The 27,245-nt window shown below is 44.7% G+C and overlaps 1 protein-coding gene across 3 annotated transcripts in view; it reads right to left on the bottom strand.

Annotated features, from left to right (window-relative positions):
• TRPA1 (transient receptor potential cation channel subfamily A member 1) overlaps positions 1–27,245 on the bottom strand; it is a 291,437-nt gene that overhangs the window by 70,596 nt on the left and 193,596 nt on the right. For all 3 annotated transcript variants that reach the window (XM_075353178.1, XM_075353180.1, XM_075353179.1), the window contains exons 14-18: positions 26,965–27,079; positions 23,114–23,280; positions 20,381–20,471; positions 14,923–14,982; positions 13,242–13,355 (exon numbers count right to left, since the gene is read on the bottom strand). In XM_075353178.1, the coding sequence (XP_075209293.1) occupies positions 13,242–13,355; positions 14,923–14,982; positions 20,381–20,471; positions 23,114–23,280; positions 26,965–27,079 (547 nt within the window). The remainder of the gene's footprint in view (positions 1–13,241; positions 13,356–14,922; positions 14,983–20,380; positions 20,472–23,113; positions 23,281–26,964; positions 27,080–27,245) is intronic.

Here is a 27,245-nt window from a genome sequence, read left to right as displayed (position 1 = left end):
GCCAGGTGGGCGGAGCCTAGCGGGGTAATGTGTGCAGAGTGCCAGGTGGGCAGAGCCTAGCGGGACGATGTGTGCAGAGTGCCAGGTGGGTGGAGCCTAGCGGGAGAATGTGTGCAGAGTGCCAGGTGGGCGGAGCCTAGTGGGGTAATGTGTGCAGAGTGCCAGGTGGGTGGAGCCTAGCGGGACGATGTGTGCAGAGTGCCAGGTGGGCGGAGCCTAGTGGGACAATGTGTGCAGAGTGCCAGGTGGGTGGAGCCTAGCGGGGCGATGTGTGCAGAGTGACAGGTGGGCGGAGCCTAGCGGGGTAATGTGTGCAGAGTGCCAGGTGTGTGGAGCCTAGCGGGACGATGTGTGCAGAGTGCCAGGTGGGCGGAGCCATGTGTGCTGGCGGCGGAGTGCGATGTGGGTGGAGCCTAGCGGGGTCATGTGGCGCTGTGGTCGTCAGTGTCGTGGAATGCTTGGCTGGGGACAGGTGAGTGTGTGTGTGTGTGTGTACATGCCGCGTGCAGGAGGGGCGGAGTCAGCTGAGCGGCGAAGTGTGGGCTTCCTGCACATAACTAGGATAAACATCGGGTTACTAACCAAAGCACTTTGCTTGGATACCCGATGTTTATCTTGGTTACCAGCTTCTGGCAGGCTGCCAGCGATGGCTCCTGCACACTGTAGCTGTAAAAAGCCCTGCTTTTTGCTGCTAGAACCGTTCTCGAACGTATCTAGAACTATCGAGCTTTAGCAAAAAGCTCGAGTTCTAGTTCGATCTAGAACAGCCCCCAAAATCACTCGAACCGCGAACTGGAGAACCTCGAACTGCGAACCGCGCTCAACTCTACTCTCCACATGTTACAGCGACTGTGGTAGCACCGCCGAGCCCTGGTTCAATACGTCATGACGTATAGCCTGGGCCAACGAGATGCAGAGGTGGGGCAGATCACCTTGATGGAGTGGTCTCAGATCAAGGACCTATGCACCCTTCTGCACAGTTTCGACATGGCGACGAATATGTTTAGCGCTGACAATGCCATTATCAGCATGACAATTCCAGTCATTTACATGCTGGAGCACACGCTAAACACTATTCAGAGTCAGGGGGTGGGACAACAGGAAGGGGAGGAACTACAGGAGGATTCATATGCGCAAGACACAACAACATCACCAAGGTCCAGACGTTCATCATCACCAACGCGGCAGGCATGGGACCATGGGGGACAGGGATCAACAAGGGCGCATGGTAGCAGGCGAAATGTTGAGGAAGGTGCAGGAGAACATGAAGAAATGGAAAACGAACTGTCCATGGACATGGAAGACTCAGCGGATGAGGGAGCCCTTGGTCAAATTTCAGTTGAAAGAGGTTGGGGGAAGATGTCAGAGGAAGAAAGAACGGTTAGCACCTCTTTGCCACAAACACCGCGTGGACTTGGTCCGCATGGCTGCGCAAGAAACATGAGCGCCTTCTTGCTGCACTACCTCCAACATGACCCTCGTATTGTCAAAATTAGAAGTGATGATGACTACTGGCTTGCCACACTATTAGATCCCCAGTACAAGTCCAAATTTTGTGACATAATTCCAGCCATAGAAAGGGACGCACGTATGCAGGAGTATCAGCAGAAGCTGTTACTCGATCTTAGCTCGGTTTTTCCACCAAACAACCGTGCAGGTGCAGGGAGTGAATCTCCTAGTTGTAACTTGACAAACATAGGACGGTCTCGTCATCTTCAACAGTCTACCCGTACCAGTAGCACCGTATCTGGTGCTGGTAACAGCAATTTTATGGAATCTTTTCATAATTTTTTTAGACCGTCCTTTGCAAAACCACCAGAGACAACAAGTCTGACACATAGTCAACGGCTGGAGAGAATGATACAGGAGTATCTCCAAATGAACATCGATGCCATGACTTTGCAAATGGAGCCTTGCTCATTTTGGGCTTCAAATCATGAAAAATGGCCAGAGCTCTCAACTTACGCCTTGGAGATTTTGTCGTGTCCAGCTGCCAGCGTTGTCTCTGAACGTGTCTTCAGTGCTGCTGGGTGTGTGCTGACAGATAAGCGCACGCGTCTGTCCAGTGACAATGTGGACAGACTAACGTTCATCAAAAGTAATGGATCCACAAGGAATTTACTACCCCTGTGTCATCCTGGGGAGAGTAAATGCTTGTGGATTTGGAATGTGCTTGATGCAAATCAAAACATCCTGTTTGCAACTAGGGCACAAGTGCTGAAACTGATGGGGTGTCTGTGTGGCCCACTTTTTGGAAAAAAAGGGAGACTCCGCTTGGAGTAACCCTTGCTTGCTGTGCTTTTAAAAGGAGCCAAGATGAACAAGTCATGGTTCAGCAAAGACTTTGCTACCTACCCCGGGGTCATCCTGGGAACGGTTAAGGATGGCGTATTTTTGAATGTGCTTGATGCAAATCTAGCTGTGAAGTGTACAACTGGGGCACAAGAGCTGCCACTGAAGGGGGGGGTGTGTGTGGGGCCCAATTTTTGGAAAAAAAGGGAGACTCCACTTGGAGTAACCCTTGCTTACATTGTTTTTAAAAATGATCCAAGATGAACAGAGCTGGGAACAGGAAAGACTTAGCTACCTACGCCGGTGTCATCCTGGGGACGGTTAAGTATGGCGTATTTTTGAATGTGCTTGATGCAAATCTACCTGTGAAATGTACAACTGAGGCACAAGTGCTGCCACTGATGGGGTGTCTGTGTGGCCCAATTTTTGGAAAAAAGGGAGACTCCGCTTGGAGTAACCCTTGCTTACATTGTTTTTAAAAATGATCCAAGATGCACAGCACTGGGATCAGGAAAGACTTAGCTACCTACCCCGGTGTCATCCTGGGGACGATTAAGGATGGCGTATTTTTGAATGTGCTTGATGCAAATCTAGCTGTGAACTGTACAACTGGGGCACAACTGCTGCCACTGAAGGGGTGGGTGTGTTTGTGGCCCAGTTTTTGGAAAAAAGGGAGACTCCGCTTGGAGTAACCCTTGCTTACATTGTTTTTAAAAATGATCCAAGATGCACAGCGCTGGGATCAGGAAAGACTTAGCTACCTACCCCGGTGTCAACCTGGGGACAGATAAGGATGGCGTATTTTTCAATGTGCTTGATGCAAATCTAGCTGTGAAGTGTACAACTGGGGCACAAGTGCTGCCACTGAAGGGGTGGGAGTGTGTGGGGCTCAATTTTTGGAAAAAAAGGGAGACTCCACTTGGAGTAACCCTTGCTTACATTGTTTTTAAAAATGATCCAAGATGAACAGAGCTGGGATCAGGAAAGACTTTTCTACCTACCCCGGTGTCATCCTGGGGACGGTTAAGTATGGCGTATTTTTGAATGTGCTTGATGCAAATCTACCTGTGAAATGTACAACTGAGGCACAAGTGCTGCCACTGATGGGGTGTCTGTGTGGCCCAATTTTTGGAAAAAAGGGAGACTCCGCTTGGAGTAACCCTTGCTTACATTGTTTTTAAAAATGATCCAAGATGAACAGAGCTGGGATCAGGAAAGACTTTGTAACCTACCCCGGTGTCATCCTGCCGACGGTTAAGTATGGCGTATTTTTGAATATGCTTGATGCAAATCTACCTGTGAAATGTACAACTGAGGCACAAGTGCTGCCACTGATGGGGTGTCTGTGTGGCCCAATTTTTGGAAAAAAGGGAGACTCCGCTTGGAGTAACCCTTGCTTACATTGTTTTTAAAAATGATCCAAGATGCACAGCGCTGGGATCAGGAAAGACTTAGCTACCTACCCCGGTGTCATCCTGGGGACGGTTAAGGATGGCGTATTTTTGAATGTGCTTGATGCAAATCTAGCTGTGAAGTGTACAACTGGGGCACAAGAGCTGCCACTGAAGGGGGGGGTGTGTGTGGGGCCCAATTTTTGGAAAAAAAGGGAGACTTAACTTGGAGTAACCCTTGCTTACATTGTTTTTAAAAATGATCCAAGATGAACAGAGCTGGGATCAGGAAAGACTTTGCTACCTACCCCGGTGTCATCCTGGGGATGGTTAAGTATGGCGTATTTTTGAATGTGCTTGATGCAAATCTACCTGTGAAATGTACAACTGAGGCACAAGTGCTGCCACTGATGGGGTGTCTGTGTGGCCCAATTTTTGGAAAAAAGGGAGACTCCGCTTGGAGTAACCCTTGCTTACATTGTTTTTAAAAATGATCCAAGATGCACAGCGCTGGGATCAGGAAAAACGTAGCTACCTACCCCGGTGTCATCCTGGGGACGGTTAAGGATGGCGTATTTTTGAATGTGCTTGATGCAAATCTAGCTGTGAAGTGTACAACTGGGGCACAACTGCTGCCACTGAAGGGGTGGGTGTGTTTGTGGCCCAATTTTTGGAAAAAAGGGAGACTCCGCTTGGAGTAACCCTTGCTTACATTGTTTTTAAAAATGATCCAAGATGCACAGTGCTGGGATCAGGAAAGACTTAGCTACCTACCCCGGTGTCATCCTGGGGACGGTTAAGGATGGCGTATTTTTGAATGTGCTTGATGCAAATCTAGCTGTGAAGTGTACAACTGGGGCACAACTGCTGCCACTGAAGGGGTGGGTGTGTTTGTGGCCCAATTTTTGGAAAAAAGGGAGACTCCGCTTGGAGTAACCCTTGCTTACATTGTTTTTAAAAATGATCCAAGATGAACAGAGCTGGGATCAGGAAAGACTTAGCTACCTACCCCCGGTGTCATCCTGGGGACGGTTAAGTATGGTGTATTTTTGAATGTGCTTGATGCAAATCTACCTGTGAAATGTACAACTGAGGCACAAGTGCTGCCACTGATGGGGTGTCTGTGTGGCCCAATTTTTGGAAAAAAGGGAGACTCCGCTTGGAGTAACCCTTGCTTACATTGTTTTTAAAAATGATCCAAGATGCACAGCGCTGGGATCAGGATAGACTTAGCTACCTACCCCGGTGTCATCCTGGGGACGGTTAAGGATGGCGTATTTTTGAATGTGCTTGATGCAAATCTAGCTGTGAAGTGTACAACTGGGGCACAACTGCTGCCACTGAAGGGGTGGGTGTGTTTGTGGCCCAGTTTTTGGAAAAAAGGGAGACTCCGCTTGGAGTAACCCTTGCTTACATTGTTTTTAAAAATGATCCAAGATGCACAGCGCTGGGATCAGGAAAGACTTAGCTACCTACCCCGGTGTCAACCTGGGGACGGATAAGGATGGCATATTTTTGAATGTGCTTGATGCAAATCTAGCTGTGAAGTGTACAACTTGGGCACAAGAGCTGCCACTGAAGGGGTGGGTGTGTGTGGGGCCCAATTTTTGGAAAAAAAGGGAGACTCCACTTGGAGTAACCCTTGCTTACATTGTTTTTAAAAATGATGCAAGATGAACAGAGCTGGGATCAGGAAAGACTTTGCTACCTACCCCGGTGTAATCCTGCGGACTGTTAAGTATGGGGTGGGTGTGTGTGTGGCTCAATTTTTGGAAAAAAAGGGAGACTCCACTTGGAGTAACCCTTGCTTGCTGTGTTTTTTAAAAGGAGTCAAGATGAACAAGTCATGGTTCAGCAAAGACTTTGCTACCTACCCTGGTGTCATCCTGGGGACGGTTAATTATGGCGTATTTTTGAATGTGCTTAATGCAAATCTTCCTGTGAAGTGTACAACTGGGGCACAAGTGCTGCCACTGAAGGGGTGGGTGTGTGTGGGGCCTAATTTTTGGAAAAAAGGGAGACGCCGCTTGGAGTCACCTTGCCGTGTTTTACATGATTTTAGAAGGGCGTGCTATGCCTATATCTGTGTCTCCTCCTCTTTTTCCTTGTCCAGCTCTTTTGTTTTCGCATGAGTATATGTCCTTGTCACTTTCCCATGTGTTTGTGTTGTGTTGTGAGTTGTTTGTCACATTTTGGACACCTTTGAGGGTGTTTTCTAGGTGTTTTTATGTGTTTGTGATTGCCTGCCATTGTTTCCTATGTGGTTCGAGTTCGGTTCGTCGAACGTTTGCCGAACCGAACTCGAACGAGACCTCTGTTCGACGAACCGAACTCGAGCCGAACCACGGCCGGTTCGCTTATCTCTAGTGGTGACGTTATCAGAGAGGTCAGAGCGAGCAACAGCAATGGACGCGCCGAGGAGACCGGAGCAAAGGGGGAACGAGGAGAAGGGAGTATGTACAATCACTGTGGCCAGACGACCATGGGGGTGCATTAAATGATATGGCGGCTGTATACTACATGAGGATGCCTAATTGCTATCTGGCTCTCTGCACTGTGCAATATACGGGCTGTGTACTACGTGAGGGTGCCTAATGCTATCTGGCTCTGCACTGTGCTATATATGGGCTGTATACTACATGATGATGCCTAATGCTATCTGGCTCTGCACTGTGCTATATAGGAGCTGTGTACTACGTGAGGATGCCTAACACTATCTGGGTTTGCACTGTGCTATATACTGACTGTATTCTACATGAGGGTGCCTAATGCTATCTGGCTCTGCACTGTGTTATATACTGGTTGTATACTACATGAGGATGCCTAAAACTATCTGGCTCTGCACTGTGCTATATAAGGGCTGTGTACTACGTGAGGATGCCTAACACTATCTGGGTCTGCACTGTGCTATATACTGACTGTATACTACATGAGGGTGCCTAATGCTATCTGGCTCTGCACTGTGCTTTATAGGGGCTGTATACTACATGAGGATGCCTAATACTATCTGACTCTTCACTGTGCTATATAGGGGCTGTGTACTACGTGAAGGTGCTTAATATTATCTGGTCTGCTCTGTGCTATATAGGGGCTGTGTACTATGTGAGGATGCCTAATACTATCTGGCTCTCCTCTGTGCTATATAGGGGCTGTGTACTATGTGAGGATGCCTAATGCTATCTGGCTCTGCACTGTGCTATATAGGGGCTGTGTACTACGTGACGATGCCTAATGCTGTCTAGGTCTGCACTGTGCTATATAGGGGCTGTGTACTACATCAGGGTGCCTAATGCTATATGGGTCTGCATTGTACTATATGGGGGCTGCTTAATGTAATATGGGGGTTGCATAGTGCCATATGGGGGCTGCATAATGCCATATGGGGGCTGCATAGTGCCATATGAGGGCTGCATAGTGCCATATGGGGCTGCATAGTGCCATATGGGGGCTGAATAGTGCTATATGGGGGCTGCATAATGCCATATGGGGGCAGCATAATGCTACATGGGGGCTACATAATATTATATGGAGGACTATGGGAGCTTCATAACACTATATGGAGGAATATGGGGGCTGCATACTACTATACCTCCAGAGTTGTATGTCCCCTCCATCCCAAAGCTGTATACTCCCAGAGCTGCATGTTACTCCCCCACCTCAGAGCTGTTTGTCCCCCCACCTCAGAGCCACTGCCCCCCCTCTAGAGCTGTATGCCCCCCATTGCTATATACCCCTTTCCTCAGTAATATGTATGCCCCCCAGTAATGTGTATGTCCCCAGCCTCTCTTGTGATGTGTATATACATCGGTGTTAGTGTGGCGCCCTGGACTAGCCAGGTCGTCACAGGTACTACAACATACACCCCCACCCTGAGACAGGCACATCAGCCAGACACAAAATCCTTGTTGCCTCCCTCCAGGTTCTGATGTCCACACCAGGTGGGGCAGAACCAGGCGGTTGGCCCCGCCCACTGAGGAGTTCACAGGCCTGGAGGCGGGAAAAGGAAGAGATCAGTTAGGGAAGTGGAGGAGTGAGGAGTGAAGTGGAGTTGTGGAGGAGTAAACTGACCGTGTCCGGGTGTGTGGCCCGGGCACTTAGAGCAAGGTTGGCAGACGGTGGTGGCCGTCTGCAGGAGAGGCAGATCAACGCGGAACCGTAGGACGGGGACGGGCGGTGGCCCGCCGGTACCGAACCGGGGAGCGAAGTGAAGCCAGCACACACAGGCAGGGCCTACAGACCCCGACCAGGCTTGGAGTCGCCATTAGAGGTCAAATGCGTCAGTAACCGGAACCCCAGGGGTTTCCTAACAGCCAAGACCCGATTGAAGGCAACTGTCCGACCAGTAGAAGGAAATACAGCTACCGCCACAGCTAGAGTTCCAAGGGCAAGAGCCTGCGGGCAAAAGGGCTCCTCCGGCACATATACACGCTGGGGAGCGGGTTACCGGTGGGAATCCATCGGGACCGAACATACACAAAGGTGCAGGGAAAGGCAGCCACCACTATCCGTCCGGGAGAAGCTACAGCAGCCGGCTGCGGGACCCGTCCATCCAGCCGTTTGGTTTACCAGAGACTTTGCGTACATTTGTGGCTGAGTGAGTACAACCGTGCCATCCGGCACCGCGCTGCGCAGTCCAGGTGACCCTGCACCTTGCCAACCCTGCCTCCCCGTCACCTCACTGGGCCCCGGGACCACCAACCCCTACCCACGGAGGGGGAAAACAACATCCCAGCTGCTCCCTACCATCGCTCCCTGGATCCCCGTCACCAGCAGCGGTGGTGCCCCAACCTCTCCACAACCCGCGGGTGGCGTCACGGACTAAATCCCCAAACCCAAACTACCCTTTTCACTCACAGGCGAGGAGCGCCGCTCCAGTCCCCGGATCCGGCCCACCGCTCGAGCCACCGAGCAGCAGCAGCAGCAGTGCCGGACCCGAGCGTTAGCAAGCGCAGCGCCCCGCCGCCCGCGACAACTGTGTGCTCTATGTGCGGCCATGTCTGTTAGTGACTGCCACCAATCAGCGTGGATGGAGACAAGCGGGGAGGTGAATGAGACTGTTGCCAGCTTCCCAATATTAAAAATATATATAAAAATGTGTCTATGTGTGCATGTATGATGTGTATTTATGTATGTCAGTGTATATGACTATCTAAATTTATGTCTATTTATATGTGTTTTTATGAATTTCTCTTTAAATATGTATGTGTACGTATGCTTGTATGTGTATGTATCTGTGCATGTCTATGTGTGGATGGGGCCCGCTGAGACTCTTTCACCCAGGGCCTACAAAATCCTGGAGCCGGCCCTGCGTGTACCAGTCATGTATTCTCCTGTACACTGTACAGGGGTGTAGCTTTGGGGGGCATGCGGTATATTTGCCCCTGCACAGCAATCAGGGGGACACCATTGGAAAGTGTGAGGCAGCAGTATGGTGGGAGAAAATTGTAAGTGGACAGTATTGGGAAAGAAAAGTGTGAGGGGCATAGTATAGAGACTGGGTTGTGGGGGGGGGTGGATAAGCAGTATAGAGAAGGGGCAGCATGGTGGCCAGTGTGAGGGCACATTATGCTGAGCTGGGGGACTGTGAGACAGGTAAAGTGTAGTGACTGGATAGTTAAGGAGGTAGGCAGTATAGAGAAGGGGCAGCATGGTGGCCAGTGTGAGGGCACAGTATGGAGGAGGACACAGTATGCTGAAGAGGGGGAATGAGAGACTGAGGTGCAGTGTACAGAAGGGGCAGTATGATGGCCAGTGTGAGGGCACAGTATGAAGGGTACAGTCTGCTGAGGAGGGGGAATGTGAGACGGAGGTACAGTATAGTGACTGGATAGTGAAGGAGGTAGGCAGTATAGAGAAGGAGCATTATGGTGGCCAGTGTGAGGGCACAGTATGGAGGACACAGTATGCTGAGGAGGGAAATGTAAGACTGAGGTGCAGTATAGTGACTGGATAGTGAAGGAGACAGGCAGTATAGAGAAGGGGCAGCATGGTGGCTAGTGTGAGGCCACAGTATGCTGAGGAGGGGGAATGTGAGACTGGGGTGCAGTGTAGAGAAGGAGCATTATGGTGGCCAGTGTGAGGGCACAGTATGAAGGGTACCGTATGCTGAGGAGGGGGAATGTGAGACTGAGGTGAAGTATAGTGACTGGATAGTGAAGGAGGTAGGCAGTATAGAGAAGGGGCAGCATGGTGGCCAGTGTGAGGGCATAGCATGGAGGGCACAGTATGCTGAGAAGGGGGAATGTGAGACCGAGGTGCAGTATTTATATCTAAATGCTACAGTTCGTGCTCTACTGTTATGGTTAAAAATGTTAACGTTATTGGGCCCCCACCAGATTTTCTGCCCAGGGGCCCCCACCAACCTTAATCTGGCAATGGTCATATAAGTGGTGCTTTTGTTGGGTTCAGTCATTGTCACTCAATTTCAGACAAATCTTTCTTGAACTTAGTCACTCCCCATCATTGCTTTTTCTCTGCTAAGCTCCGCCCATTAGGGTCGCATGGTCGTGACATCACCACGGGCCCTGCACCACCACTTCTCCTCTGCTAAGCTCTGCCCACTTCTGTCACATGGTAACATCACCTCCTTTGTTGCCATAACAGTTAATGTTTACAAAGCATAGGTTTTCCATGCTTGTGGCAGATAACGCTCAGCTTTGGTGTGACAAAGCCACCAGCTACATTGAATACCCTGTCAGTGACCTGACACTTAAGTCTGGATGGGAGAGTACTCTCACAGAAAACTGGGCCATTTCTTAGTACTTGTCCAATTTGATAACTCTGAAATCCATGGGATTAGAGCTTAGGATAAATGCCTGAGAAACGGCACAGCCTAGGTACAACAAAGGCGATTTATCATTTTTCGTTTTTGTTTTTATCTCCCCTTCTTTCAAGAGCCATAACTTTTTATTTTTCTGTCAATATGAGGGTTTGTTTTTTTGTGGGATGAGTTGTACTTTTGAATGACACTATGTGAGGTGAAATTGAAAAAATAAAAAAAAAACTTATTCTATGTATTTTTTTTTTGGGGAGGGGGGGTGGTTAATTTACCATATTCACTGCATAGTAAAACTGACTGAGCAATATGATTCCCAGGTCAGTACAAGTTTGAAGATACCAAGAATGTATGTATAGTTTTATTTTTACTTAAAGGGGTTGTCTACTACTAGAACAACACTTTCTGACTCCACTTGTTCCCCCAGTTAAAATAAAAAACCCTATACTCACCTCCTGTTCCAGCGCTGTTGGTAACCACAATTTGGGGCTCATGTGACATTGTGACATCTCACGAGCTCCACATCACATCACTGCTGACTTCTCTATCCTAGCCTTTAGATTAAATGAGTTAATCAACAGGAAGTGATCCTGTGACTACCACTCAGTTCCTGTTGATTGCTCATGTGTAAAGAAGGAGGCAAGAGAGAAGCCAGCAGTGATTGGACCTGGGGGTCCATTGAAGTTACATGAGCCCTGTACAGCGGTTACCAACAGCGCTTGAACGACGCCAGAACAAGTGGTGGCGACTACAGGGTCTTTTGATTTAACTAGGAGAAACAAGTGTAATCAAAATAAATTGATCTAGTAGTGGACAACCCCTTTAATTGGTGAAAAAAATTCAGACCATTGTGCATACAAAACAAACAAGAAATGTGCTCCATGAGTGACTGGGCTGTGGGCAGAGTTTTTCCCGCACATCACAGCCCAGAATTACTTTTGCTTGCGGCGCTCTGATGGGCTGTGATGTGCAATGAAACTCTGTCCACATCCCAGTCACTCGGAAACTGTGTCCCGCCTCAGTGATGACGGGTCAACTTCCAATTCCGGAATTTGACATGACATCACCGGACATCAAGGGTCACTGCAGCCTAGGTCATGTTATGAGGATGAGTGGACAGTAATAGCGCCGCTCACAGGTAGAATGGACAACAGAAGGCATTTCGGAAAATCCTTCTGTCACAGCTTTACATCAATGTGGCCCCTATACTTGGTAGTGGACCACCCGTTTAATTAAGCTCTCCTCACTACAATAATGTCAAATGCAGCTGTTGACTACGATTTAGACCCAATGGGGATCAGAAGAAGGAGGAAATTTGGATATGGGAATACAGATTTCAGTTAAATTTTGTTTGAGGGGGTGGGAGCCTTGTCGCTTTTCCAGAGCGATTTTTCTACAAGTAACGTGAGAACCTCCAATATTTTCAGTGAGAGATGATAGACCTGACTGCGGGCTAGTTTTGTACAGAATAAATTAAAGCTTTTATTGGCATCATTTTGGGGTACATACATTTTTTTTTATCACTTTCAGTATAAGGCATCACATTCTTGTGTTCTATGTTGAGAGCTTATGTCGGGGTTTCCGCTTAAATCCCGTTTGGCATCTGTTCCAGTGGTATCCAATGTTTTTTAGGTGTGCCCAGAACAGTGGTAGTCCACACTTATGCGCTAAAAAGACACCAAAATTGATGGGACACTGCTGGAACAGAGACCAGACGAACAGCAAAGTGTCTCCATCGGCTTCATTATAATGAGTATTCCGTTGAGTGTCTTATCTGAATCACAGTTTTGGGGATTTACACAGAAAACCCGACGTAACCACTCAGCGGAAAGAGCAGGATAAATGTGAACTGATGCTTATTCTGATTTTTAGGCGGTAGAATGAACAAATAGACAGTAGTACAAGAACTCTTCTTATTTTTATTTTTGCGTGGTACCTTGTGCAATATAACTGATAGGTGAGTTTTTATCTTCAGGTCGATGTGATTACAATACCATACAGCACACAATAAAAAATCTTCTGTTATAATAAATAATCTTTTTATTGTCATATTCTGAGAGCTGTAACTTTTTTATACTTTGGCAAACAAGGCTGTATGAGAGCTCATTTTTTATGTGACAAGTTGGAGATTTTTTTTGGTACCATTTTGAGGCATATAAATTTTTATTCAGATTTTTTTTCTACTTTTTGTACATTTTTTAGTATACTTTTTCATTTTTTCACTTAGTCCTACGGGTCCTAACATTTTTACTGGTCTCATAAACTGTGGTAGTCATGTACAGCAGTGCAAGACACCTGTTAGTGTCTCACTGACAGAGCCTGTTGGACCCTGTTATATCAAGATCTAACAGGCCCGTGTATTATGGCAATGATTAGCAGTGCTATTTAAGGGGTTCATCTGCCCTGATTGCTGTCACCTGTGGGATTTTTACCCAAAGGGGCGCTTTTTACTTATTCCTTACTGCCGTTTTAAAATGGCAGCAAGAAATAAGGCCCCCTTATTGGCAGTAGTTAAGGGGTTAAAAAGACTGTATTTGCATTGCAGAACTCAAAACTTGTTTAATTGGCTCCAGTGGGAACTGACAGTGGAACATATTTTTTAGGTAAATTGAGGCTTTTGAATTATGTGATTCATGCTAATTTCTTTGCTCCAAATCTAATCCTTGGGGATAATTCTCCTAAATCGGCAAATTCAAAAGTCAAATGATCTGCTTATCTCTAATGCACTAACAAAAACCTTATGAACCATACATGAATAAAAACTGAGAATTACATTGACTTACATTTAAAGTTGTGAGAGGCTCATAATAAACTTTGCTGGCTTGTGATTTTGCATAGCCATGCCGGTTTTTCTTAAAGGACAGAGGGCATTGTAGATATCGGAAGTTGTACTCAACCTTATGGACAAGAAAAGATTTAAATTAAAACCCTCTCATTATTATTAATACTTAAATCTCTGCTGCATACAACATTTACAGTCATCCATGTATTGACCCAAATACTTGTTTTCTGCTTAGAGTTCATGAAATATATCACTTTACAATCATCTTTAGCTCACACCTCATTGTCACCCCCTTGTTTGAAAACATTAGACTTCAAATTCACTTTCAAATAATTTGGTAATCCAAAAGATTCCCATACTTTTCCCACTCACCGATGTGATATAGGGGACATTATCCTTATTTAAAAATGACAGTCTAATATTTGTTTTATTTTGTTTTCTACTTTAAGGACTTTTGTCCTTAATTCTGAAGGATTCACAGACTTTCACGCATCACTAAAACTTAGTAAGAGATTGTTTTAGGCGCATACACTGTCATTGTTCTAGGCAGCACATGTTCTTTTTGGACAGGATCATGTCCTGCAAGGAACAATGATGATTTTTTTTTAAGCAAGTAGATAATTTCACTTGACGAACAAGCATATCGCTAATTTGTCTGATGACTGGCAGTCTTTTTATACTGCATGGTTATATAGAAACGAGTGTTCCCTTGTTTCTGCTAATCATGCAGTCTAATTGCATTTTATTAGTAGTAGACTAAATCTGGGTGTTCGCTTGCATTATGCGTATACACCTGAAAATGGTGCAAGACAGAGCACACACTAACTCTGTCTGCGCCATTATAGTCAATGGCCCCGTCGGCGCATGCGTCCGAATCCCATTTTGCCGGGGGTTTTGGATGGAAGCTCTGATTGGACCACTGAATGTAGGTAAAAACGCAGCATGAAGGGACCCTAAGTCAAATGTTTTAATTTTCGACCCATCAGTTCAGAGCACCAACTTCCATTTTTTTGCTACCGAATTCCTATGTTTCTGTACATAGTTGAGTCACCTTGTTTCCATGTAGAAGGTATATTTTTTAGCTGCAATTATTTAATGAAGATCACTTCTGGCCAGACATCTCTCAATACATGGGTATAACTGGTTCCCAAAGTTTCCAGCCATGTCTGAGCTGATGTAACCGCTGGACAATTTCTTATTTTAATGGAGAGTAAGTATGATGTGTCTTTTATCTGATGCACTAAGTTTCTTTGACCAACCACTGCATTAATGGATTTCTTCAATGTTGAGATATACAGCATTATCCATCATTTAATACCATCAAAAAGCCATTTGAATGGGTCAAAATTTATATTGCAGCAGGACACTGATCCCAAATATATTGGCAAGGTCATTAAGAACTATCTTTACAGGAAAGAATATGTGGTGATACAGCTCTGATCTCAACATCATAGAGTGACTGGGATTACATGAAAATGCAAAAGGATTTTCACACAATTACATAAACATAAGTTTTATGCTTAGTTTTCCAAGATGTCTGGAACAACCTCCCTGCTGAGTTCCTTCAAAAACTGTGTGCAAGGTCACACCTGCCTAAAAGCTTTGCACAGTATTATACAGTATATGCACACAATAGGAAGTATTAAATGATAGACAACTCAATGTGCACTGTAGGAACTCACAGAATAATTCCAGTTTTTCTTGTCCCCTTGTGATTCAGTCATACATCTATCCAGCAGAATCTAGAAAGCAAAATGAAATCACAACATGGTTAATGGATGTGGATTTTGCTGTATATATATATATATATATATATATATGTACATATATATATATATATATATATATATATATATATATATATATATATATATATATATATACACATATATATATTCATGATAATTTGCCAGAAGATGTCATAGGTTACATCCGCAGCATACAGTGCCTTGAAAAAATATTAATATTCATGACTCATGACCTGTTCCATATTTTTTCACGTTACACCAACAAACTTAAATGTATTTTATTGGAGTTTCATGTGATATACTAACACTAATTAACAAGTATTAAAGAAGTATAAAGAAAATGATGCATGGTTTTCTAAATATTTTAAACATATAAATCTAAAAAATTGTGCATTTGTATTCATCCCCCTGTAGTCTGACCCCATAAATAAAATCAAGAGTGATTAATTGCCTAGAGAAGTCACCTAATTAGTAAATTGAGTTCACCTGCGTGTAATTTATGTGCTGCAAACCTACCAAGACTTGGCCATCCACTTAATCTGACATCCCAAGCAAGAAGAGCACTAACTAGAAAAGCAGTGAAGAGGCCCTTGTCACTCTGGAGGAGCTGCAGAGATCCACAGCTCAGGTGGAAGAAGGATTTATACGAAACCTATAGGTTGGCGTTTCCTTGGACCTTTGCTCACATTTGGGTATTGTATTATATTTATGACTGGGGTGGGGTTGTCTGGGCGACATGTGCTGTGTCTTCTCTTGCCTTTTAACAATTTGTACTGCTCAGTCTTTACAGCTATATTAGCACTTGATACTGAACAGTCTCTGATTTATTTTCTTGGCAATTGTGGACAGCATGCTGCAGGACCTCCTCCTAGTTCTATTATTACCTTGTACACACCTAATGTGAGGTGGAGTTCACCACCTGCTGGTCCTCACCATTAAGCTCTATTTTATCTTTGTGCTGTACTCTCTTTAAATTGTTGTTTACTATTCAATGCAATTCATACACCTTTTCTGACTAAGTAATTGTACTGGTTTTTCTTTGCTTTTTTTGTTTTTACTATGTAGATCAGGTAGCAAAAACCCTCAAATTCCCTCTAACTGCTTTGGGCTTCTCCGAACCCTGAAGCAATTAAAAGATGTGATGTACGATGGAGTATGTGAACAATAATGTCATTTTGACATTGCTCAGCATTATGTTCATTTTATGGGGTGCTCCTGTGCGGCTGGAGATTTTCTAATCCTTCCTGTAGTCAGGTTTGGTAATATACAGCTTATGAAATATTTTATTTATTTATATATATATATATATATATATATATATATATATATATATATATATATATACACACACAGTGCCTACAAGTAGTATTCAACCCCCTGCAGATTTAGCAGGTTTGATAAGATGCAAATAAGTTAGAGCCTGCAAACTTCAAACAAGAGCAGGATTTATTAGCAGATGCATAAATCTTACAAACCAACAAGTTATGTTGCTCAGTTAAATTTTAATAAATTTTCAACATAAAAGTGTGGGTCAATTATTATTCAACCCCTAGGTTTAATATTTTGTGGAATAACCCTTGTTTGCAATTACAGCTAATAATCGTCTTTTATAAGACCTGATCAGGCCGGCACAGGTCTCTGGAGTTATCTTGGCCCACTCCTCCATGCAGATCTTCTCCAAGTTATCTAGGTTCTTTGGGTGTCTCATGTGGACTTTAATCTTGAGCTCCTTCCACAAGTTTTCAATTGGGTTAAGGTCAGGAGACTGACTAGGCCACTGCAACACCTTGATTTTTTCCCTCTTGAACCAGGCCTTGGTTTTCTTGGCTGTGTGCTTTGGGTCATTGTCTTGTTGGAAGATGAAATGACGACCCATCTTAAGATCCTTGATGGAGGAGCGAAGGTTCTTGGCCAAAATCTCCAGGTAGGCCATGCTATCCATCTTCCCATGGATGCGGACCAGATGGCCAGGCCCCTTGGCTGAGAAACAGCCCCACAGCATGATGCTGTCACCACCATGCTTGACTGTAGGGATGGTATTCTTGGGGTCGTATGCAGTGCCATCCAGTCTCCAAACGTCACGTGTGTGGTTGGCACCAAAGATCTCGATCTTGGTCTCATCAGACCAGAGAACCTTGAACCAGTCTGTCTCAGAGTCCTCCAAGTGATCATGAGCAAACTGTAGGCGAGCCTTGACATGACGCTTTTAAAGTAAAGGTACCTTACGGGCTCGTCTGGAACGGAGACCATTGCGGTGGAGTACGTTACTTATGGTATTGACTGAAACCAATGTCCCCACTGCCATGAGATCTTCCCGGAGCTCCTTCCTTGTTGTCCTTGGGTTAGCCTTGACTCTTCGGACAAGCCTGGCCTCGGCACGGGTGGAAACTTTCAAAGGCTGTCCAGGCCGTGGAAGGCTAACAGTAGTTCCATAAGCCTTCCACTTCCGGATGATGCTCCCAACAGTGGAGACAGGTAGGCCCAACTCCTTGGAAAGGGTTTTGTACCCCTTTCCAGCCTTGTGACCCTCCACGATCTTGTCTCTGATGGCCTTGGAATGCTTCTTTGTCTTTCCCATGTTGACCAAGTATGAGTGCTGTTCATAAGTTTGGGGAGGGTCTTAATTAGTCAGAAAAGGCTGGAAAAAGAGATAATTAATCCAAACATGTGAAGTTCATTGTTCTTTGTGCCTGAAATACTTCTTAATACTTTAGGGGAACCAAACAGAATTCTTGTGGTTTGAGGGGTTGAATAATAAATGACCCTCTGAATAAACTTTTCACAATTTAAAAAAAAAAAAATAAAAAAAGAAATAACATTCTTTTTTGCTGCAGTGCATTTCACACTTCCAGGCTGATCTACAGTCCAAATGTGACAATGCCAAGTTAATTCCGAATGTGTAAACCTGCTAAATCTGCAGGGGGTTGAATACTACTTGTAGGCACTGTATATATATAAAATTCTTTTTATTTATTTTTTTTGTTTTCACTGCAAATATAGTGGTGAAAAAAAAGTATTTACTCAGCAACCAATTGTGCAAGTTCTCCCACTTAAAAGATGAAAGAGGCCTGTAATTGACATCATAGGTAGACCACAGCTATGAGAGACAAAATGAGAAAACAAATGCAGAAAATCACCTTCTCTGATTTGGCAAGATTTTTTTTTTTGCAAATTATGGTGGAAAAAAAGTGTTTAGTTATCTAAAAACATGCAAGATTTCTGATTGTCTCCCTAAATCTGGGGCTCCACGCAAGATCTCACCCCGCAGGGTCAAATGATCACAAGAACAATGAGCAAAAATCCCAGAACCACAATGGGGGACCTAGTGAATAACCTGCATAGAGCTGGGAGCACTGTAACAAAGGCTACCATCAGTAACACACTACATTGCCAGGGACTCAGATCCTACAGTGCCAGATGTGTTCCCCTGCTTAAGCCTGTACATGTCTGGGCTCATCTGAAGTTTGCTAGAGAGCATTTGGATTATCCAGAAGAGTATTGGGAAAATGTCATATGGTCTGATGAAATCAAAGTAGAACTGTTTGGTAGAAACACAACTCGTGTTTGGAGGAGACAGAATGCTGACTTGTATCCAAAGAATACCATACCTACTGTGAAGCATGGGGGTGGGAACATCATGCTTTGGGTCTGTTTCTCTGCAAAGGGACCAGGACGACTGATCCATGTACATGAAAGAATGAATGGGACTATGTATCGTGAGCTTTTGCGTGCAAACCTCCTTCCATCAGAAAGGGCATTGAAGATGAAACGTGGCTGGGTTTTCAAGAATGGTAATGATCCCAAGCACACCGCCAGGGCAACGAAGCAGTGGCTTCGTAAAAAGCATATCAAGGTCCTGGAGTGACCTAGTCAGTCTCCAGATCTCAACCCCATAGAAAACCTTTGGAGGGAGTTGAAAGCCCGTGTTGCCCAGTGACAGGCCCAAAACATCACTGCTGTAGAGGAGATCTGCATGGAGTAATGGGCCAACATACCATCAACAGTGTGTGCCAACCTTGTGAAGACTTACAGAAAACGTTTAACGTCTGTCATTGCCAACAAAGGATATATAACAAAATATTGAGATGAACTTTTGTTATTGACCAAATACTTATTTTCCCCCATAATTTGCAAATAAAATCTTGCCAAATCAGACAAGGTGATTTTTTGGATTTGCTTTCTCATTTTGTCTCTCATAGTTGTGGTCTACCTATGACGTCAATTACAGGCAAATCTCATGTTTTTAAAGGGAACCTGTCATCAGAAATTTGGCTTTCAACCTAAATGTTTTCCCCTCTGCAGCTCCTGGGCTGCATTCTAGTAAGGTTTCTATACTTTTTGTGCCCCCTTTTAAACCAAAATAAATACTTTATAAAACTGTACCTTTCGGTTTGAAAATCTTGTAAATCGTCCATGGGGGCGGGCCTTGTGGCATCCGTTGCTGTATCTTACGCCGTCCCCCATGCTCCAAATCATCCCTCAAAACGCCGCCCACTGTGCCCGAGGTCCCGTGCACGCCGGGACACCTAGTGACGTGGTCGCAGGCATGAGAGTATGGGCGGCGCTGTGATTGCATCGCAAGTGCCCGCCCATACTCTCGTGCCCGCCCTTTCCCCACTGCCTCCAGCGTTCTGCGCCGGCCCGACGTCACCTCCTTCCCATCGTACCCTGCAGCAGGAAATAGATGGGAGGAGCGGAGCAGGCCACTACAGGAGAAGCGGAGGATCTGAGCGACGTACAGAGGGGAGAGCGCGCACACGAGAGTATGGGCGCGCACTTGCGATGCAATCACAGCGCCGCCCATACTCTAGTGCATGCGACCACGTCACTAGGTGTCCCGGCGTGCACGGGACCTCGGGCGCAGTGGGTGGCGTTAGAATGATGATTTGGAGCATGGGGGACGGCGTAAGATACAGCAACGGACGCCACACGGCCCGCCCCCATGGACGATTTACAAGATTTTCAAACCGAAAGGTACAGTTTTATAAAGTATTTATTTTGGTTTAAAAGGGGGCACAAAAAGTATAGAAACCTTACTAGAATGCAGCCCACGAGCTGCAGAGGGGGAAACTTTTAGGTTGAAAGCCAAATTTCTGATGACAGGTTCCCTTTAAGTGGGAGAACTTGCACAATTGGGGACTGACTAAATACTTTTTTCTCCACTGTATGTTTTATTCAGGTTTTGCTGTGAATTTTTCTTTGTATAATGAAAGAATCTGTGGCAAGACCCCAGAGGAAATCTGTGACCTATGAAGCATGCTGTAGGCTTTCTTAACATACTGCATGCCATGATGTTGTGTGAATGAGCAAAAAAAAAATCAAAAAAGATTAATGCAACCACAGATGTTTGTTTATTTATTTATTTATTTTCTTATGTCAGATAATTCCTCACCTTTAAACTTTCTGGCAGATAATTTACCATTTCCAGGATAGGACACTTAAAAGTAGAAGTGTCTGCAAATGTGACCAGCACTTCTTCCCACCTAGAATTAAACAGTGATGATCGTGTAATGATATTTGACCACAAGGAACAAAACTTTCAAAGTTTTACACATAAACAGATATAGTAAATGTAAAAATATCCCACAAATATTATTTCGCATTGTATTAGCACAATCACCTACAATGACAATTATTCAATGGCAACTCTACAACAGGGCCAGTTTTAGACAAAGTGGGGCCCTTGGCGAAAGTTAAAAGTAGGCCTCCAACTGCTGACATATGAGTATAGCACCATCACACAAACATTTAGGTTACATTTACAGGAACCAATTTCAGACCTTTAAATTAGCACAACTGACTATAGTAAAGTAATGCAGTGCTTGTGTATAAGCCACCTCTCACAGGTTGAAGAAGAACGATGGGTTAAGAATAATCACTAAGATCATTCTGTCCTCATACAGATGTTATCAGCAGAACATCTCCTGTTTACATCTGGTAAGGTGCTGCCAAGAATAATGGTCCTGATTCATTTAGTCTGGAAGTGTTTATGCCAATCTTAATAAATGAAGCCACTGGTGTAATATTCATCCAATTCATTAAAATCTGGAGGTTACCTGACTGTGGTCACCGTCCAGTGGGCTCTATGTTTTGTCTCACGTGCAGGGGGCTGATCTGATTAGTGCACTTGTTGGAATCTCCGCGCAGATCAGACAGGCGGTCAGTACCGATGTCTTCTTGGGGCATAGGTTCATTCTGATGGGCTGTACTGGGCGTCCATCACGTAGATCTTTGGATAGATTTAAAACTTCTAGATGAGTCTGATAAGTGCGGATGAACCTATGCCCGGGGAAAACATCAGTACTGACCGCCTGTCTGATTGACTACTAGTACAGAGTGATCACACAGCACGCGGGCTATCCCGCAAACCGTAGAGGCATCATGCGTGAAGATTCCAACAAGTGCACTGATCAGATCAGACGCCTGTATGCGAGAGAGAGCCCACCGGATGGTGAGCACAGTCAGGTAACCCACACTCAGCACCTGTCACGACTGCACGGTGTATTCCCTCACCTCCACCATACTCCGATGTGGCCTTGGCTGGCCAATACATTGTGAATGCAGGGAAGCCTCTAGGAATAGGTATGGCACCCTGCATATTGTGTCAGCATGTGGAGCAGGCATCTATGGAGAAATTATAGCAATAGTACGCATACCGCATGGCTCAAATACCTACAGTGTACAGCCAAGGTTATTAGACAATTGGTATTATTTATTACTCATTTGATACTGACTATTTGTTTTAGGAATTGACTTGTGCAAGTTCAAACTGAAATACCAATTTTAAGTACTGTGGCAGCTATATAATGTTCTTTTTTATCGGACAATGACTTTTAAAAATTGGACTAATATGAGGGGCAGACACTGGCCGGGGTTCCATCTAAATTTTCAGTTGTAATTTTAATATATTGTTTTCATTACCATTGTAGCTATATAAACAAATGTTATACAACATTTTTATGTGAATCCTAGGAGCGTAGGAGATTTAATATCCAAGTTGTGGTAAAAAGATACCGTATTTTTCATTTTATAATACACACCCAAATGTAGAGATAAAAAAGGTAAAAAAAATGGGGTCTGTCTTATACTCCTTTTACCAGAGGGGGGGGCAGCAGAGGTGGAGCAGCGTGACAGGAGGCAGAGGTGGTGCTGAAGTAGGGTGATGCTGCAGGTGCTGCGGTGGGGGCTGTGCTGACTGCGGTGGGGGCTGTGCTGGCTGCAGGAGCAGGGTGGTGTGGCGGGTGTCACAGATGTTCTGTTGGAGGTGGGTACAGGTTTCAAAGAAGTGGCGCTCAGGTGTTGGCGCATGTGCAGATTGAGCTCTTGGCTCAATGACAAGCTGAGATCTCATCTCTGCACACGCCATCTCTGGGCGTCATTTTCCTTGAGTCCACTGCTGGGAGATTAATGGGCTGGAGGTGGTGCATGTGCAGATGAGATCTTGAGCCACTAGTTCCATCTGCACACGCACCGATTCTGGGTGCTATTAATTGAAGCCCGCACCACTGACAGAGCATCTCACCGGCCACTCCGGCCTTCTCCACACAACCTCCACCGCGGCCAGCATTTTCCCCACTGAGGCCAGCACAGCCCCTATAGCAGCCAGCACAGTGCCCCACATCCAGCACAGCTCCTACCGCAGCTAGCACAGCGCTCCGCAGCCAGCACAGAGCCCATTCTCCACCTCCTGGTAAGCTGAATTTACATTATAAGACGCACCCCTCATTTTCCTCCCACATGTTTGGGAGGAAAAGTGAGTCTAATAATCCGAAAAATATGGTAATTATGTGAGATTATTACTATCATTCTACATTTATTTTTTTTATTTTTCAGTCTATTAAGGTAAAAAAACACTTTGGTCTAAAGCAGATTTTAAGTTTATGCATTTATTTATTTCTATACTGATCACAACACATATAAAAACAACAGCTCAATATTTTGACCTCAAATAGCCTTTGTCAAGCCAGAATAAAAATAACATTTAGCTAAATAGCTAAAACATTGGCATATTATTTTATGTGATGTAATCAATAAACAATAATTTAAGGGATACCTCTAATTTCTTTCCAAGACAGTATTTAACACTTCTCAATATTAAACCATTAACCAGAATCACATGTTCTACCTTTCACTGTGAATTGCAGTGGAGACCACATCCTTTCTTCCTGCGCGTATCGCCCCATGAATGAAAGAAGCTTCAACTGCATTTAGAGTTAACGATGCTCCACTTTCCAGCAGAAGACCAACTGCCTTGGAATGTCCCTCAAGGGCAGCTAGATGAAGAGCTGTGTTCTACAATAATGAATAGATATCTAATTAGTGAGTAGAAGGAAAATATAAAAAGGATGATGCACCATTGTATTGTTCACCTTTTTTAGCTTTTATATGAAATGATCTTTATGAACAGTTATAATCTATGAACCCAAGTCCTTTCTCACATCTCGATCCTCTTTATTTCTTGTCTGGATAGCACTCAACCTATCTGCTCTTCCTGGAGGCAATGACATTTAAAGGTGTTTTCATGCACAATGGAGAGCTATTGAATGTGTGTTCTGGCAAAAAGAAGAGCTAGTAAAGGGTTGGACTGCCACAATCTAGAGCTGGTGAAGGTTTGGTCTGACACAAAAGAGTTGGGTAAGGGGTGATCTGACATTTAAAAATCCTGGAAAGGTATGGTCTAGCACACAAAAGAGAAGTAAAGGCACAGCTGGGCACAAAGAAGAGCTGCAGAGGATGTAGTTTACAACATAGGAAAGCTGATGAAGAAGTCAGTTATACAGAAGAGCTAAAAAATATATGGTCTGGCACATTGGAAAAGTGATAACAGAATGGTCTACCACACAGAAATTTTGGAGTGCTGTGAAAGCTCAACGTCATTTACAAATATCAGGCCGCTTGGGTGGAGGTGAACTAGTCTTAATTATGCCAGACAGATTGTTCCATTGTTTGGTGGAGTCAAGGGACATGGGACATTTTTTCATGTGAGACAGTTCAGTGCTATTTCAGTATGTTAATTTGTGGAATGCTTGTTGATTGCGGATTGCATCATCACCCTGCAGTGTACTAGTTTGCATCATTTGAAAGACAAGTAGGCAGTCAAATTGAACTAGTGAACATTTTGGGTACAGCAATGTTTGACTTTCTTCAATCCTGTTTGACACAATACCCTGAAATTGGAACTGAGGGATTTAAAAAGGTGCTTGCTTCTGTCACCAGTATGATTCTACAGGGCTTCAGCCTAGGGATCATTGTTCCAGCTGGTGGATTACAGAACTCCTCCACTACCAAACACTGAGTCCACAAATTTGTTTGGAGACCAAGGTTGAGACTGTCCAGTCTCCAGTCCACATAACTCACTGTGCTTGGTCAGCTTCTTAAGATTGCCTGCTATCTCCTCTCAATGAGTGCCTGCCAAAAGCAGAGTGCTGCTGATTGGGATAGTTGGCCCTGTATGTTCTGAATTTGCAGAGGGTGTAATCTCAGTTGAGCCAGCGGAAAGGATACTGTCACTTGCACCATCTAGTGTCCTTGCTGGGAATGTACTGTATGCTGTAGTCTCTTGGTAACCCTAAATAGTCTTATTGGACTGTGGTACCATCACCCTGTGTTGTCTGAGTATTCTGCCCAAGCAGAAGGAGTACAGGTATTTAGCTGGATGAGCCCCAGTCCATGCGGTCTATCTAAAGACAGCCAAGCCAGCAGATGAGAGCACCCCTGATCTCCACAAGCTCATCATCCTAAACTTGTAAGTGGGGGGAAAAGATGTGAACTTGACAGACAAACTAGGAAAATAAGCACTAAAAAGAGTGACATAAATAAGTGTGGCTGCTGATATGGACTACTGCAATTTAGCTAACTTGGAAAATCATCTGTAGGATCATGTTACTGACAACTGAAAAGAGTTGCTAAGGCCATGGTCCCTAGGATGAAGCCCTGTAGAATCACCCCGGTGACAGAAGCAGGCACCTTTTTATATGCCTCAGCTCCCATTTCAGACTGTTGTGTCCCACAGGATGGAGGAAAGACAAACGTTGCTGTACCTGCATTGTTCACTAGTTCTATATGAATGTAAACTACCGAGTTGTGACTGGGTAGGGTGCATACATTGGTGCATTTCCCCAGAGTTGCTGGTGAGAGCAGGTGGTCGTGTGACATGTGCATTTATGTGATTTGCTTCTATCATTACAGAAGTAAATTAAGAAAAGCTGGACACACCTGGTCTGCGCATTAACTCTAGTATGCAAATTGCGTACATACAATCATGTGACCGCCTGCTCGCACCTTCAATTCTGGGCAATTGTGACAGTGAGCATAAAGTAACTGAGTAGCTTTATCCCCAAAACTTGACAAGAACTTTAAAATGGTTCTCTACTTTGGACAATCACTATGTGTTAGGATGATCCCTTCATAATAGCCTGATTACAATATGTCCACCGTGAGGGTACGGCTCACTTGGCTGTTTATAGACATAAAGACAGGAACTTTTTCTATTGAAATGTCGGCTGCTTTATTCAATCTTCATAAACTGTTCTATAGGATTAAAAATAAACCATCGTTTCTCAGGTTCAAAATAACAAAAGGAAAACAAAAGTACAATTTCATAATGTAGGGCTCCCCGCTCAGGATAAGGTCCTACACTTTAACAAGAGTAACACCTTTCCAGGTCCACACAGAGACATTGACTGAGATTACAGGTCTGCATTTTACCCAAAGTACTACAACCACAGGGTGGGAATATGTGAACACTCATTCCCACCCAACTCATTGACAGTAAACTCGGTCCTGTCAAGCCCTATTAACCTTCTTAGCATTTTCCGGGCTTAAATCACTAAGGGGTACTTTTCACATAGCGAGATCGCTAGCGAGATCGCTGCTGAGTCACAGGTTTTGTGACGTACCAGTGACCTCATTAGCGATCTCGCTGTGTGTGACACCAAGCAGCGACCTAGCCCCTGCTGTGAAATCGCTAATTGTTACACACAGTGCTGGTTCATTTTTTGCTCGTTGCTCTGTGAAGCAAACCTCGCTGTGTTTGACAGCCAGAGAGCAACGATCTGAATGTGCAGGGAGCAGGGAGCGTCTGGAAGCTACGGACGCTGGTAACCAAGGTACACATCGGGTAACTAAGCGAAGCGCTTTGCTTGGTTACCCGATATTTACCTTGGTTACTAGCGTACGCCTCTCTCAGGCTGCCAGTGCTGGCTCCCTGCTCGCTGCACACGTAGCCAGAGTACACATCGGGTAACTAAGGGAAGCGCTTTGCTTAGTAACTCGATGTGTACCCTGGCTACAAGTGCAGGGAGCCAGCACTAAGCGGTGTGTGCTGGTAACGAGGGTAAATATCGGGTAACCAAGCAAAGCATTTTGCTTAGTTACCTGATCTTTACCTTGGTTATCAAGCGCAGCATCGTTTCCACGAGTCGCTGCTGGCTGGTGGCTGGTCACTGGTCGCTGGTGAGATCTGCCTGATTGACAGCTCACCAGCGGCCATGTAGCGACGCACCAGCGATCCTGACCAGGTCATATCGTGGTCGGAATCGCTGGTACGTCATTTAGTGAGACGGTACCCTAAGGCTATCAACTTCGAAGATATACATATCCCTTTCCTGGACTTTTCCAGTTGCTTTCTTACATCAAATACTATGACCCTGAGTCCTACTGATGTCACCCTGTAATCTATGGAAAAACCTTACTTTGCATGCTTAATGTTCATGCAAAATTACCACAGTTGAAACTAACATTTCATAATACTTTTACAAATGAGAGGATTGTGTAACGTACAAGTCATCCAATAACACAAATGCTCTTTGTCACCAGAATATTCTATGGTTTTAAAATGGGGACCCTGAACAAAAGACCCCACTATTATAACTCAAAATTCTACCCTAGGACACATGAAAAGGAGATTACTAAACCGAATAATCCCTTTAACAAATAACTGATTATACTAATAAATATGAATAATCATTCAATTACCTTTTCTTTGTCAGGTTTATCGATAAGTGCAATAGATGTATCCAGAAGAACTCTGATGGTACGAGTATAACCTCCAAAAGCAGCATAGTGTAGGCCTGTCCACCCGCGATAGTCACTGAAAATAGAAAAAACAAATGCAACATTGTTTAGATTAGGGTTCCCCAACTTCAGTCCTCAAGTCCCACCAACAGTGCATGTTTTCAGCATTAACATTAGCATTACATTGCTATTAAGGCTGCATTACACGCAGCTCGTGAAAGCACCCGCCCCCGTCGTTTGTG

The sequence above is a fragment of the Anomaloglossus baeobatrachus genome, chromosome 6 (genome assembly GCF_048569485.1).
Source record: "Anomaloglossus baeobatrachus isolate aAnoBae1 chromosome 6, aAnoBae1.hap1, whole genome shotgun sequence".
NCBI classification, from domain to species: Eukaryota; Metazoa; Chordata; class Amphibia; order Anura; family Aromobatidae; genus Anomaloglossus; species Anomaloglossus baeobatrachus.
The sequence above is the reverse complement of the archived record's forward strand: the minus strand, read 5'-3'. Positions and strand labels throughout refer to the sequence as shown.